Raw genomic sequence first — 15074 nt, 5'->3', positions numbered from 1 at the left:
CTGTTGTTCCACTCTGTTGTTTGACTTTCTTTCTTCTCTGGAATACAGAATGTTGGAAACCAAACAGTTTTGGTTCCCGTTGACTTCCATTGTATGGACAAAAATACAATGGAAGTCAGTGGGACCCAAAACCAGCATTCTTTAAAATATCTTGTTTTGTGTTCCACAGAAAGTCAGTCATACAGGTTTGGAAGGACATGAATAAATGATAACAGAATTTTCGAGTATCCCTTTAAAAGGCCTCACAACATCTTTACACCATAAAATGTACACAAGTATGCACTATAACACATTTTGTCTTTTATAAATGACATGGTGTTCTCAATCCACTGAAATCAAAATGAGAGTTTCAATGGGAAACACTTTAAATACATCTAAGTATTGTCCTAATGCTGCTGTATGTATTAATTTAAAGTAAGCTTGACTTTTAGCAGAAGTAAATAACTCCAAGAAGTGTGTGTGTGTATATATATATAAAGAATATAGAGTATAAGTGTAAAGACAATTTTAATAGAAATTTAAGAGAAAAAATTATTTGATTATGGTTATGGTGTAAGACAGGAGGTGTATTTTATAATATTTTAAACAATTGTTCTCAACCAAGAGGCTTTATCAAACTTCTAAGTGTGCTTAATTAAAATGCTTGATTAAAAAGCTTTACAAATTAATTTAATCAAATTAATTTAATTAAAATGCTTAATTTTCAACAACTTTTATAAAAATGGAGCTTAATTTTATATTAAGTAAAAAGTGTAAATAAAGTTTAATTAAATAAAACAGTTCTGAAAAACAAGCACAAAAATAACGGTGGTTAAATAACTCAATATGTTGACACTTTCGGGGGAATGAAAACGACTGCTCACTGAAGCCGGACTTTTATTTTGGTAACGTCCTAGCCGGAAGTTTCCTCACGTTGTAGTGGATGCTGGAAAAACACGTGTGGAACATTAGTATGTACATGTATAGTTTATGTTGTGTTTTTACTGTTTAAAAGTGAACATTACTTGTATTTAGCCTGACAATTATTACAATTATTTCGCTAGTATACCGCTTGTTTTAATAGGAGTAACGTTATACAACCCGTTTACCGTCATGGCTGAGGACACGCTGATGCTCAACATCTCCTCTGCTCCCGTAAAGTTTGACAAAAAGACAAACCGAAGACCTCTGTCATCAGCAGAGAAATGGACACAGGTGAGTCAGTCCTGCACTCTGTGTTGTTGCTGGCATTGTCATTACACACTGATGTACGTACAAGTTTCTTTCAGCCTGATTGTGAAGTGTTGTAACGCTTGTGTTGATGTAACAGAAAAAGTTGGAATCAAAGAGGAAGGCTGTCTTCGAGCCCCAGGAGAGCAGCGCTTCCAAACAGAGGAAGATTAATCAAACTGGTCAACAGCAAACACATAAGCAAAGGCTGCAATCCCCCAGAAGCCCCTCTCAGAGGAGTGATAATAGAGACACCGAGGAGAACGGAGACCAGAGAGAAAAGTCTGCCGCAAAGTCCCCATCAAAGGTGAAAACATTGCCAAAGAAAGCTTCCGAAGAGCATGGAGACCATGGCAGACCATTTATCAAGACATCGTCTCTCTTCAGAAACAACCCAGAGATCCCTGATGTCCTCAGGTACAGTAGATGCAACGCATTTGAGCTTGTGTGAATGTACTCATCTTTCTCAAAATTGACTTTTACATGCTTTTTTTTTTTCTTTCTCCCAGTCCTGCTGTAAATCAAGTAAAGGAGAAAGTGTTCACCAGCAACACATTTGAAGAACTGAATCTACATCCTCATCTGGTACGAACAAACTTTAATATCACTTAACAAATCTCTCAACTAAAATGCTGCGTCTGTCTTTAGTCTTCTACCTTTCTCTCCTTGTCTAAACTATTTTACAGGTGGCAACGCTCCATAAGGTGTTGAATGTGACCAGTATGACAAGGTACTGTAGCTTCACTTTAACTTTTATTGTCCATCTCTTTGCATTTTTCTCATGATCACCTGTGGTTTCAGCGTCCAGAAAAAAACCATACCAGTGTTGATGTCCGGTAAAGATGCTGTGGTGCGCTCCCAGACTGGATCAGGTGGGATTCCTGGCCTGTTTCGTGTAAATCGAATGTAATAAGATATTGACTGTTCAGATCATTATTTTAATTGCTTACAAAGATTCCGTGTGTCGTAGTTACTCTGAGCTATAAAATATCAAAAATCACCAAAGTGTTTGTTAGAAGTTACAAAGAAAGAACAAAAACAGGAATGACTTTAAAAGGTGTGATTATTCATATTATTTTCCTAAATATTTCCTACAGGAAAAACATTGGCTTATGGAATTCCAGTGGTTCAGTTCTTACAAGCGATGCAGCCTAAAGTGAAGGCAGGTCAACCTACACTCGGCATCAAGACTTTACTGACTGATCACATAGTCATTTTCGTTTTATGTTTTACGCCGTCATAGTTGGCTAAAATGAATACATTTGTTTATTTGAAATAGTTAGGCCATTTATTGATTCTGTGCGGAGAAATTGGGGTCATTAGCAGTCAGACATTCAACACTGCACATTATAATATAAATTAAAATAAATTGGTAAAATTGAGTCAGAATTGCACCATTTCAAGTGTATTTATTTATAGTCATGTGCATCAACTTTTGATGTTTCATCATCAGAGATCAGATGGACCTTTGGCTGTTGTGATTGTGCCGACCAGAGAGGTATTGTATTTAATGATACAACAATCATGGTTTTCTGATTTATCTTATACCATATATATTTCCCCTTACATGTACCCTTTTTTATTTCCTTCCACATGGATCTGTTTCTGGTTGTCCTTCAGCTTGCCCTGCAGAGCTTTCAGATGTTTCAGAAGCTTCTAAAAGTGAGGAGTTGCACTTTTGCTAGATTATTATGCTGTATTGTCATAATTGAACCACTTCTTTTTCAATTCATTAAAAGTCACTCACTGTATTTTTTCCTTCCAGCCTTTCACCTGGATTGTGCCGGGAGTTCTGATGGGAGGAGAGAAAAGAAAAGCGGAAAAAGCCAGGTTAACAGCACAATAACACAAAATATACATACATCTACTGCAAGAGGTCTGAATTCGATTTCCGCTGTTTAGTCAAATGTAAAATAATTGTATCCTGCGTTACAGAAGCATTAAATTGTTTTTTTTTTTTTTTTATTAAAAACATTTTAATAATATTTCACAGTATTCCTGTTTTTACTGTGGTTTTGATCAAATAAATGCAGCCTTGTTGAGTGTAAGAGACCTCTGTCAGAAACATTAAAATCTTACCGACTTTTAACAGTAGTGTGTAGCTCATTCTGCAGTTTCACTTCAGTCTGCACTGTGTCTTGCTGTGTTTCCTTATGTTTGTGCTGGTCTTTGTCTTGATCTCAGACTGAGGAAGGGCATAAATATCCTGATATCGACTCCAGGCCGACTGGTGGACCACATAAAGAACACTCTAAGTATTGCTTTCAGTGCTGTGAGCTGGCTCATTCTGGATGAAGCCGACAGGTCAGTGTGTTTGCTGAATTTAACAAATTACACAATGTGGTTTACATTAGGGCTGCGGATACAACAAATTTTCTAACCTTTAATTGTTAATTTTATTCATATCCTAATTGGATATTAAACTTCTATTCAAATAAATATGCTTTCTTTTAATCATTAAAATGTTTTTCACTACTTTTAAATTGGCAATTTTTATCAGCGTTATTTATTAGTTCTTGCTGCCCTATTTTGAAGGTGTCTCAGTATCCCTGTATTTGATTAGTTTATCCATGCTGTTTTGAAGGACTCTGGATTTGGGCTTTGAGAAAGATCTGACTGTGATTCTGAATGCTTTGAATGCCACTGGACTTGCCAGGCAGAATGTGCTGCTTTCAGCCACACTCACCGAGGGTAAGCTCATCGTCCGCTCCCTACCACTGTCCAGAGTCTGTCTGGATTTAAAGGAAGGCAGTGGCATGAGCGCTCGCTTTAGACTTTGGGAGGTACAGCACTGTCTTTATTCAAGCAGAAGCAGACTAGGATGAGCTGACAGCTGGTGTCTCTCAGGTCTAGCCTGTCTCTGCTTTGCATGACCGAACAGGCTCTTTATCCCAGTGAAGACTGAACGTTTTTGAGCCTAGTATAGCAACTTCCAGTTTTAGACAGTGCTAAGTCACAGAAACGTATTACTCTCATGACATTTTGATCAAAAAAGGATTTTGGTGACAATCTATTTAGGTGTGCAAACGTTTATGCTGACCCTGTTCTCTTCACGTCCAGGACTGTCCCGATTAGCCAGTATCTGTATGAAGGAGCCTGTGAGTATCCATGTGTCAGAGGGGAGCGAGGACACGGTTGAAGCGTGTCCCCAGGCGGCCCCTCAGGCTCTGTCAGACAGCTATGCAGTGCCTGAGAGGCTGCAGCAGCACGTGGTGGTGGTGCCCAGCAAACTCCACCTGGTCTGTTTGGCTGCCTTTATTCTGGCCAAATGCAAGGTACAGGACACCATATGTTAAAACCCAGTTATTAACACTCAGTGGGATTGTTGTGTTACACGTTAGATCACATCAAATCATTTCAGTTTGACCTGATGTATTATTGAAATGTTTTATAATCTACCAAATGTGGGAAGAAATAAGATGGAAAGTTTAGTTTTTTCAATACATTTAAAAATGTTTATTTTTTTTATACCTGTGATGTTTTCAGCAGCCATTTCTCCCGTCACATGATCCTTCAGAAATGCTTTTAATATGCTGATTTGGTGCTCAAGAAACATTATGAATGACTTTTGATCAATTCCATGCATCTTTGCTGAAGGATTAATTTCTTTCAAAAAATATCTTTCTTACCACAAATATTTGAACAGTAGTAACAGTTACAAAAATATGATGATAACTGATAACCAACGATGTTATTACTGCTAGAACTGTAACAAAGTAGTTTGCTTGTGTTGCACAGTAGCGGTCACTGGACCTCAGCATTTTATTGTGTTTTTGTACATAGTTTGAGCAGCGGCAGAAGATTATAGTTTTCATATCCAGCTGTGAGGCTGTGGAGTTTCTGCTTGCTCTCTTCACTGCAGTCCTCTGTGTGAAGCCCAGCACTGCATCAACCAAACATACCTCAACATCCCTTAACTTCTACAGGCTCCATGGCAACATGAGACAAGAGGTGAGACATTATGTGTCAAATCCTGTTATAATCATACTCAAGGTTTTGTTCACAGGATGCACAGAATTTGTTTGTCTGTTTTTGCTGCTGTAGCTTTAACATTCAACTTGATATGTGTAAATAATTTGTTACCAACTGCTATGTTTAATGTATATAAATTCAAAAAAATATTAATTTTGTATTTAAATACATGGTAAGCTAGTATGCATCTGTTCTATATAGCCTCACTGATGATTTTCAGTCAGGAATTAAATATTCAGATTTTACCTTAAGGCTAGAATGCACTACACGACTTTTAGAATCTGAACAGATTTTTAAAACCGCAGGCACCATACACCGAATTTGTCTAATTCTATCAAGTGGCATCATACGCTATTGAGGACCACACACTTCCAGACTTTCAAGCTATTCCAAATATGACGAGACAAAGTCACGCTGAAAAATGTGGCTTCTTGCCAGGAGATGCGTGAAATAATGTGTTCTAAAATTGTATCAAAATTGCAAAAATGTTTGATATTCTCTGACTGAATGGAATCATAGTCTTTGACCATCATACTTTACATGATTTTTCAAAAAAAATCTATTAACTCAAATCTGCAGAATGCCTCTGATTTTCAGCAATTGGCATCGACTTCTCCAGATTGTAAATTGAATCTGGGCTAAGTAAAGTCGTGTGGTGTATTCCAGCCCTGGACTACAACAGCAGTTTAAAGGAGCCCATGCTTCTGTTCTGCTGAAATGATCATGTCTCTTAAAAGCATCCAGAATCACTAGCAACATATGACACTAGGTTAGACCATCATGGTCTGGTTGACTGGTGGGGTCCACCGGCTCTCGGCCAGCTGGCTTTCAGGAAGCAGCAGCAGTTGGTGCCCTGTGGCAGTGTCAGGGGAACTGCATCCTGCCACTGTCCAGCCTGCACCCTCACCCCCCTCACAAATGGAGCTGCCATGGGTCGCCCATATGGCACTGGAAGGGCAGGGGACTCTCGAAGTCTCTCGGTCAGATGTATGAGAGAGCAGGTCTGGGTGTGGTGCTGGCCTGTAGTGTTATGGATGGGTTTGGTAATGGGACAGCACTGGCTGAGCTCTGGACGTCTCCTCCGATGAGGAGAGCTGCAGGAGAGGGCCAGCTGTTCCAGTACACAACAGATTGTGCTCCATGCAGAAAAAGAGAGGAGCTGTCGGACATCCCATCTTCAGATGGGCTCTCATCCATGTTTCTGCCTCATCTTTTGTTGTAATATAAATGCAAATACTTATTTGTGCTGGAATATGGTCTCATATAACTTTGTAATTAAAGATTAAGCTTAAGTGTTTCTCTTGTATACCGTGTTTTCTTGTCTACCTTAGAAACATAACGGCAACTGTTTTGTGAACTTTCAGGAACGCACCGAAGCCTTCCAGGAGTTCTCACAGTGTAAAACTGGCATTCTGCTGTGCACGGTAAGTCATTCAGATTTACACCATTTGTATGGTAACGGACCCTGAATGCAGTCTAAATATATATGTTAAAATATAATATGTATAAAAATTTAATTGAATATTGGATATAATTAAATATTAGCTTTTTATGAATTTGTGAATTTTCTTTGGTAAACTCTTAAAATCTAAGGATTCCTAATTTAAAAAAACAATTTGTTAATTGTCTCTTCAATGCATTGATTGATCTAATAATTTCAGTTGATACAAAAGTGTTCTGGACAGGTGTGTGCGTCCCCTTCCTCCACCCCCTTCTCCTCTATCTTGTCACTCTGCAGAAGGGCTCCTGGAGTGAATGAGTGCTTTTATTCCTGTTGACAGCCTGGCATGGCATTGTGTTGGTCTCCATATGTACCAGCTCCAGACACCTCAACTCAAGGTTTAGGCTAGTTGAGGTTGAGCTGGAGTTAAGATTGAAAATTGTCTAAATACACTTTTTTTTAAATAATAATAGTGTGGCATAGTGGTTAAAGCTCAGGGCTGGTGCGATCCATAAGGAAGCAGATTCAGTCCCACTAGGAGGGAGCCATGAATATCATCGTTACTCCAAGAGCATAATAGCATAGTGTGGCAGTGGATTTGTAAAATAAGGCAATATAGTACATTTAGTATAGTGAATCAGGTTAATCAAGAACATTGTTTGCTCTTGTCAGACCAACAAATAAGACCCCAGTGTCATGACAAACCAAGCTAGGATATGACTGAATATTATGGAGCAAGAATGAGCCAACTTAATCACAATTAAGTGAATTTTCTTACTCCATCACAATCTTTTTATGCACTGTTGTACACAGTGTTATTTTACTATTAATTATATATTATTGTAGAACATCTTAGTATTTTAAATCTCAAAAATGTCAATTTTTGATTTTATGTGCTTTTGTTCTAATTATTTAAATGTATATATTTAATATATATATTTAAATGTCTTTTTGTTTTTCCCCTAGGATGTGGCTGCACGTGGATTGGATCTGCCTCTGGTTACATGGATTGTTCAGGTTAGATTTCTTTCTGTGTAAAACTCGTAACTCTTGCAATTCTAGTATTATTTTTTAAATGAATATCATCTTTCGGTTGCAGTATAACCCTCCTGTTTCTGCCGCGGAGTACGTCCACCGTGTGGGCCGCACGGCACGGATTGGAGCTCAGGGCAGCAGCCTGCTCTTCCTCACCCCCTCTGAGACGGCTTTTGTGGATGTGCTGGCCAACCACAACATCAGGTGTGCTGACTGACATCTCATCTATATCACATTTACTTATCATTTCAGTGAACTCCCACGCAGCAGTAGGGGACTGTGGGGCAGGTCCTGTCTGATGTGTGGATGAAGTCCAGTCCCTGACACTGTGATTAAAGACGGTCAAACTGCTCTTGTCTCTGTTCCAAAGCTCACAATATAATAGTCAAGAGCTGGACTAATGACTCTGTGACAGGCTTCCAGTGCAGAGAGAAAACACACTTGCAGTCTCTCTGCATGAGAGCAGAATCTGTTCTGCTGGCACAAGGACTATGATATTTGGCTCACGTTACAGTTTACAGTACTAAAGGATGATCAGGAGGAGTTTGATGGGGTTAGCAGGCCTCTGTGTTGATCTAAACTATCTAACCCAGACAACTCACTGTCTGGAAAAAGTTATTTTTTTCCCATTGGTTAATATATCTGTTTATTATATCCATCTACACTTCTTGGCTCCCTCAGTTTGTCCGAGATGAAGATGGAGGACATCTTGGCCACTCTGATGAAGGACGAGCGTTTTAAAGGCCGAGGCAAATGGGATAGTAAGGTAACTTCTGACGTCTCTCTGAGTCAATGCTGACTTGTTTGACTGTGCATAACTGTTAGAACTTTCCTGTCTTGGTTGAAGAATTGATGTGGTTGAAAATGCAGGTCTAGAGAACAGCTGTGGGAGAAGAATGGCTTTCTCTTCATCTTCTTCCACCCACCTCCCTCTCAACAATGAGAGCCGTCTGACAACAATGGGCAAATGTTTCTGCCAGCGCTCAGTCAGTCCTAATCCTGATTTAATGTCCTTTTCCCTCCCAGCACCAATCGGCTGGTTGTAATCCTCACCCGTGCCTCCCCCCTTGTTAGCAGCCTCATTTGAGGGTCAAAGGTCATTGATGGGGAGGGGAGGTGTCATTAGTGTGTATAACCAGTGATGTTTATGTGATGCTTTTGGTTTTTTATTGGCTTTTATTATAATAAAATGTGATTTCTTTTTTTTTTTCACATAATTGCTGAAATGTAATGCATTCATTTTTGTGCATCTTTGATGTGTGTGTCTCTTTGTACACGACTGTGCAGAGATCAGCTACGGCTTTTGAGCAGGAGGTGCGAGAGAGAGCCACTGTTTTACAGACTGACTTTGAGAATTATGTTCATGCCAATAACGAGTCTCTGCAAACAGCGAAGAGTGGTAAGCCAGAAAATGAATTATCATTTAGGGTAACCATGTTAAACTGATGTTTTGTTTTACACTTTTGCAGTCCAACTACTTCTTCATTACGTAGGAGAAATTTAGCTATATATAGATATTTTTGACATTTTTACAATGATTTAACCTCTAAATCATAATTTTCTGCTATTTACATTGGTATTGCAGTTGTGACTGTAATCAATAAAATATTTTAATAAATACAACAACAATAAAGCATTAAGTGTAAAATATGATTTAAAGTCAGTCCTTTATTGCTAGTGAAATCCCTAAAGTGCTTGGAAATGTCTACTATCTGAGCTATAAATTATTTTTTTTTTGGCCCTGTAGCACTGCAGTCTTTCCTGAGAGCATACACCACATACCCCTCCAGTCTGAAACACGTCTTCCACATCCGTAGCCTGCACCTGGGCCACGCTGCTAAGAGCTTTGGCCTGAGGGACGCACCCCAGGGCCTGGGAAGCTCTATAACCACCAATCCTGCCAACAGCAAAGACTCCAAAAAGGGCAAAGACAAAGCCAAAAGGTACTGCAAGTTTTAGAAGTTGAACCGTAATTTATGAATCTGTCAAACAGTTTGCGTTGCCAGAAAATATGTTCTAGTTCTGCTTTTAGATAAATTTAGCCATGTTCTGTTTGATTATATATTTTTCTTTGTGGCTTCTGTAACCTCTTCAGGGTTTTTTTTTTTAGTGTTCTGTTTAATTCAATGTCGTACACCACCATTCAAAAAGTTTGAGGTCAGTAAAAAAAAAAAAAAAGAGAGAAATAAGTTTTTTTTTTTTTCAGCAAGGATGCATTACATAAAATTTATAGTAAAGGCATTTTAGGTAGTGTATCCCAGAATAAGTAAGGCAGTGATTGAGTATATTATAACCAAAAGAGCATGATTTTATAATGAATTGGGAATGCAGCTCATTGTTTGACTAAACTATCAAACCAAATTTTGTAATCGATACCTACAAATTTGATTCTCTATATAAATTTCAACAAATTATACTATTAAGTACTATCAAGAGTTAATTAAAACAATTAATTAATGAAAACTATTGTGCCTGGTTTCATTGACAGAGCTTAGAACAAACCAGGATTAGGCCATAATTCAGTTAGGACATTTAAGTAATGTTGATTAAACTTGCCTTTGAAAACACATTACTGGTGTGTAGGATTTTAAGATCAGTCGGAGCAAGTTTCTTTCAGTTAAACCAACTCAGACTTACATTTCAGTCTGGGACTAGGTTTAAGCCTTGTTTGTGAAACCAGGAGTTAGTCTTCAAGAATATTCTATTAAGCAAACATTGCTTCAGGTTTACAAGTAATTTAAACCTGTTTAACAGCCACTGCAAAATCAGATTGAGTCTGTAGATTCAGTACTACGTGTGCTGTAGGGAGAATAGGAATAGTTCCATTTTTTTATTTTAGTATTGACTAGGTACCAGAGAACCAGTACTCTTTCCATTTCTTAGCAAGACTATAAATCTTGTGTTTAGCAAAACACAGCCTATGTGAAACCACCAAAACCCTTTCTGGTACAAGATTGCATCAATTATCACTTCTTGTAGAAAAAGGAAAAGAAATGACTTTGAGTTGTGTTGGAAGACGTCCTGTTACTGTAACTGTCCTGTCACAGCTGCCCTGAAAATTGCCGGCAGGGCTACGCTGGAGAAAAGCCCACAGCTTACACACACCTCTTGGCAGCTCTGAGTCTTTCAGTGTAGCAGAGCTTTACAGGGTCAAGGAGGACTAGTCAAGTCCTGCTTTTACCAGCTGCGAGTTTTACCTTTCACCTCTGACACACTCACCCCTCTTGTTTTCCCTCACCTTCCTTTTAAGGTGTGATGCAGAGTAGCATTATTCACAAAGTATGTATTCTTGTTCCAATAATTGCTTTACTAAATCTGATAGGAGTCTTTGGTGGAAGTAGGCATAATTCGGATGGTGATGATTGATTATGTACTGATGATATGGCCAGTACGGTTGTTAGGCCACTAACCACTGCTTGACACTGTATGGTTATTAGTGGTCATTTCCCACAGGATTGAATGTGACTCTGCAAGCGTAGGGTCTGGTTAGCAAAGGTCATGTCCAGACTAGCCCTCAAGCATGGATGTGTTGGTCTAGGCCTTCCTTTGTGTGATCAGATTCTCCACAGGACACCTGATTAAACTGAGCCAAAAGCCATGCTGAACATCATGACTGTCACACAGTGAAATCTTTATCTGAATCCGTGTGCATTTTTGTTTAAATAAAGAATATTGACATAAGTATCTCTCCTGTAGTGTTCAGCATGTTTCATAGCTGACCCGCACACGCAGTGATCACAGTTCTCTTGTCAGACCAGAGCCGTCATTTGAACATTTCTGTTATTGTGCGTGTATTCTGTTGTATTTTACTACACTCTCTTTCATCTAACCCTCAGTTCTTCAGTGTGCCTTTGAGATAAAGCCTCAAAAGCCTCTGTGTGCTGTAAAGGGGGTGTCAGGTACAGTTTGGTAAAATCTGATGTTAAAGTTGTTTAACTCAAGGTTAGTGACACATAAAATGTAATTGAGGCACGTTGTTTTATTTCGGAGTAATAAAACAGACGCCCAACTCCCGTTCTTTAAAGAAGATCTTATTCCATTTTGGAAGGGCGCTGTGTTCTCAAACTTGCTACTTTCATTCTAGAATGCTTTATATGTAAAATTATAAGCGTGAAGTCCTGTCATGACTTTAAATGTGACAAAATCTAAAAGTGTGACCATAATTTAAGAGATTGTCAGGACTGCGTTTCATGAAAGGTTTCTATTTTTATTAGAGCGACACAGCACAATTTGCGATGTACGAATTGTGAAGAAATGACTCATACGAGAGAGCATTTATGATAGATAGAGAGATATGCATGTGTGTGTGTATATATATAGAGAGAGAGAGAGAGAGAGAGAGAGAGATACGTGTGTGTGTGTGTGATAATATATAATTGTTTTGTTTTTTTTACTTGCCGTACCCACTAATCAGTAATAGTCATCTTGTCGTTGCAATAAAATGCAGTGACTAAAACCTAACCATCTTTATCAGGTGATTTTGTAATTTGTCAGCTTAAAAAAAAAAGTTATTTGGCTTTAATTAGAAGACAGTGGCTGCCTCAATTTTTGTAAATTTTTTTGAAGCCCTGCTCATTTGATCCACTTTTATGATTTCAGAATTGTACATTTTGTTATTTTGTATATTTTTGTGTTTTATGGCTTAATTTGTAAAGGTACGCTTCTTTATGGTAGTGTTGAGTTTTGACTTGTGCCATGCTGGCACAGACACTGTAGGGAGAAGCAAGTGTCTAACCACTAGTAATTGGCAGGGTGACCTGCAGCAGGACCTGTGAATGAAACCCATGGATCGGGACAATAGGTCAGTCCCCAAAGGAGCTGCCCCTAGAGCAGCCATAACACACTCACACACACTCTCTCTCCGCTGCCCAGACAACAGCCGTAATGAACTTATCAGCCATCATAGCTGACAGCTGACATCTTTATTTTCCAGCCATCACTCTCTATAGAATATTCTTGATGCACTATGCCGATACCACTTAACTGGTCAGTGCTTTGGCCCTATTAACATTTACTATTCCCAGCCTAATTGTGTGTGTGACATTGCTGTGTTGTGCTGTGCTGTGCTGTGCTGTCTTACGGACTCAGTCAAGTCTAGCCGTCGTGTCAGGAGAGACTTCATTACAGCTGGCTGTGGTGTACACTGTCCATGTCCATACAAGATTTCTGTAATGAGCAGATCACACCAATAAAACACACACACACACACACTTATGGACACGCGACTCGACAACAAAGACCTCTGGTACACGGGAGAGAGGCCCTTACAGGCAACCAAAAATACACAGACACATCCCAGTACCTTTGAGAGTTTCTTGCATGTTGTATTAATATTTTATTGTTCATATATTTTATTTGATAATATAAATTAATATGGAGTGTATATAGACACGTATGCATATCAAGGCTGCATTTATTTAATCTAAAATAGTCAAATCTAATATTATTAATGTACAATAATTATATAATGTAAAACACTTGTTTTAATATTTTAAAATACAAGTTATTCCTGCATATATCCTATATCCTACACCAGTCTATAATTACACCCTTCAGAAACCATTCTAATATGATGATTTGGTGCATAGGAAACATTTCTTGTCATTATCACTATTGAAAACCGTTGTGCTGCTTTATAGTTCAGTGGAAACCATAATCTTTATGAATTTTTTTTTTTTTCATAAATGAGTGGAAAACTCATGGACAAACAAATCACAGAGATTCATTAGTCAGAAATTATGGGGACCTTGTGTCTCTCTGGACGTCCCACACTGTGTTTTGTGTTGTTCTTTGGTCCGTCTTTCCAGTCTAGCTGTTAAAGCTAAATAGTTTTGGGAGCATTAGTTATGTCATTGTGCTCAGGTGCTTTGCATAATTTAATTCTATTTTGTAGCTCTGCTTGTAGATCTACCTCTCTACAATCTTTACTTTCGAAATGAAGTTTGGTTTTAACGCTGATTCAGCTGATGGGCCACTTCTGCTGAGGCATATATTATATTTATGACACGTTTTTATTATTTGTGAATATGGTGACATTCTATACTGTATATAATATAAACACACCTTTCCTCTGTATACATGCTTCATATCGCCTGTAGGGGTCCCTGTAGAGTGCTCAGGGACCAAAAGATCAATAACTGCTATCTCATAGCTGCTCTAAGCCCTGGGGGTAGAGTCTGTTGTGTGTCACCATGAGGTGTGTGTGTGTGTGTGTGTTGGATCCTTAAGCAGCCCCACGGGGGCAAAGAGACACTTCATTCTCCAGAGTTATTGATTAGATAAACAGTCACTAGTTTTACATCAGGCCCCCGCTGCTGTCTACAAGCCTTTTATTGACGACAGTGGGAAATTTGTTTAGCTGGTCTCAAGCTAGCCAGCCTACCTTGACAGGATAAATCTCAGATTCATGCTTTGGGATGCTTTTGAACACACAGTTCCTGTTAATCATTGTAGTTAATAGATTTATATCTGACCTTTTTTTCTTTATTCTGTTTCGGTTTTGGCTTCTTAAATACAGATAAGAGTGAAATGGGTTTTTTTTTGTGTGTGTGTTTTTCAGGCCTCCCAAGAAACTCACAGCGAAAGAACGTGTGTCAAACCTAATGCGCTCCGAATATCTCAGTGGGATAGATGGAGAATCCAAGTCTAAGAAGAAGAGGAAAAAGAATAAAGGTCAAGCCGAGGAAGAGCAATCTACTGCAGAATGAAGGGGAGGACTTTGTAGAGATCGGAGACTCTTTTCGGCTGAGATGTGCTGAGTTGGGTGTCCTTTGCAGCCAGGTGGATTCTCAGAGTGAACACTCAGGTGTTTTTTTATGCAGTGACACTTTTTTTTTACCTGAGACAAAGCAGGAATTGTCAGCAGCATGGTCCGAAAATCTGCTTTTATCATCTGCATAAAAAAGCTTTTATACAGATGGTAAAATAGGCGTATTAGAGTCAAGTGCATAAGGAATGTTTTATCGCTTACAATTGATGTCACTGTTGATCTATGAATTCATAATCATAAATGTGGTGCCATAAATATGACTATTTAAGCAATGTGATTTACAGGAAAGCAAGCAGTTTCATCAAAATTTTGTAAAACACTCACTAAATTTTATATTAAAGTGGGTTGTATTTAATAGGTGTGTTTGTTTCATTTCATCTGAATTTGGGCTCTCCACAGGATATAATCAGAACGTTATTCAGAGTCACTGGCGACCAAACCTAGCATGCCTTGTTCACGGTTATGACGCCGCTTAAAAATAATCTTTGTTAAAGGCTTTTTAGCTCTTTTCCCTGGCTTGAATTTCGGCTTGGTCAGGTAAATAGGGGTGGATATGTGTGGAGGCTGACGCTGAGCAGCTGTCCAAGCGTCGAGTCTGACTCGCGCGGTCACCAGCTGCTGTCTTTTGGCCGAGTCTTCGCATCGAGC

General features: G+C 38.7%; 1 protein-coding gene across 1 annotated transcript; it reads left to right on the top strand.

Annotated features, from left to right (window-relative positions):
- The first annotated feature begins 839 nt into the window (after positions 1-839).
- On the top strand, positions 840-14781 carry LOC128008693 (probable ATP-dependent RNA helicase DDX31). Its single transcript, XM_052592897.1, has 21 exons — positions 840-950; positions 1064-1194; positions 1310-1626; positions 1719-1794; positions 1896-1939; positions 2011-2081; positions 2307-2371; positions 2663-2707; positions 2830-2871; positions 2975-3039; positions 3394-3513; positions 3794-3900; positions 4270-4484; positions 4993-5160; positions 6546-6605; positions 7589-7639; positions 7722-7861; positions 8339-8423; positions 8945-9056; positions 9405-9600; positions 14217-14781. The coding sequence occupies exons 1-21, from the start codon at positions 923-925 to the stop codon at positions 14362-14364; spliced, it is 2286 nt and encodes a 761-aa protein (XP_052448857.1). The 5' UTR covers positions 840-922; the 3' UTR covers positions 14365-14781.
- The last annotated feature ends 293 nt before the right edge of the window (positions 14782-15074 follow it).

This window comes from Carassius gibelio, chromosome A5 (genome assembly GCF_023724105.1).
Source record: "Carassius gibelio isolate Cgi1373 ecotype wild population from Czech Republic chromosome A5, carGib1.2-hapl.c, whole genome shotgun sequence".
Taxonomy (NCBI): Eukaryota; Metazoa; Chordata; class Actinopteri; order Cypriniformes; family Cyprinidae; genus Carassius; species Carassius gibelio.
This window is presented reverse-complemented; position numbering and strand designations above follow the sequence as displayed.

Excerpts from the sequence above, each read along its gene's own strand:
- LOC128008693 (XM_052592897.1), top strand. The coding sequence starts at position 923 with ATGCTGGAAAAACACGTGTGGAACATTA. Across the intron at positions 1,627-1,718 it reads GAGATCCCTGATGTCCTCAG|TCCTGCTGTAAATCAAGTAA; the intron begins GTACAGTAGATG and ends TCTTTCTCCCAG. Across the intron at positions 1,795-1,895 it reads TGAATCTACATCCTCATCTG|GTGGCAACGCTCCATAAGGT; the intron begins GTACGAACAAAC and ends ACTATTTTACAG.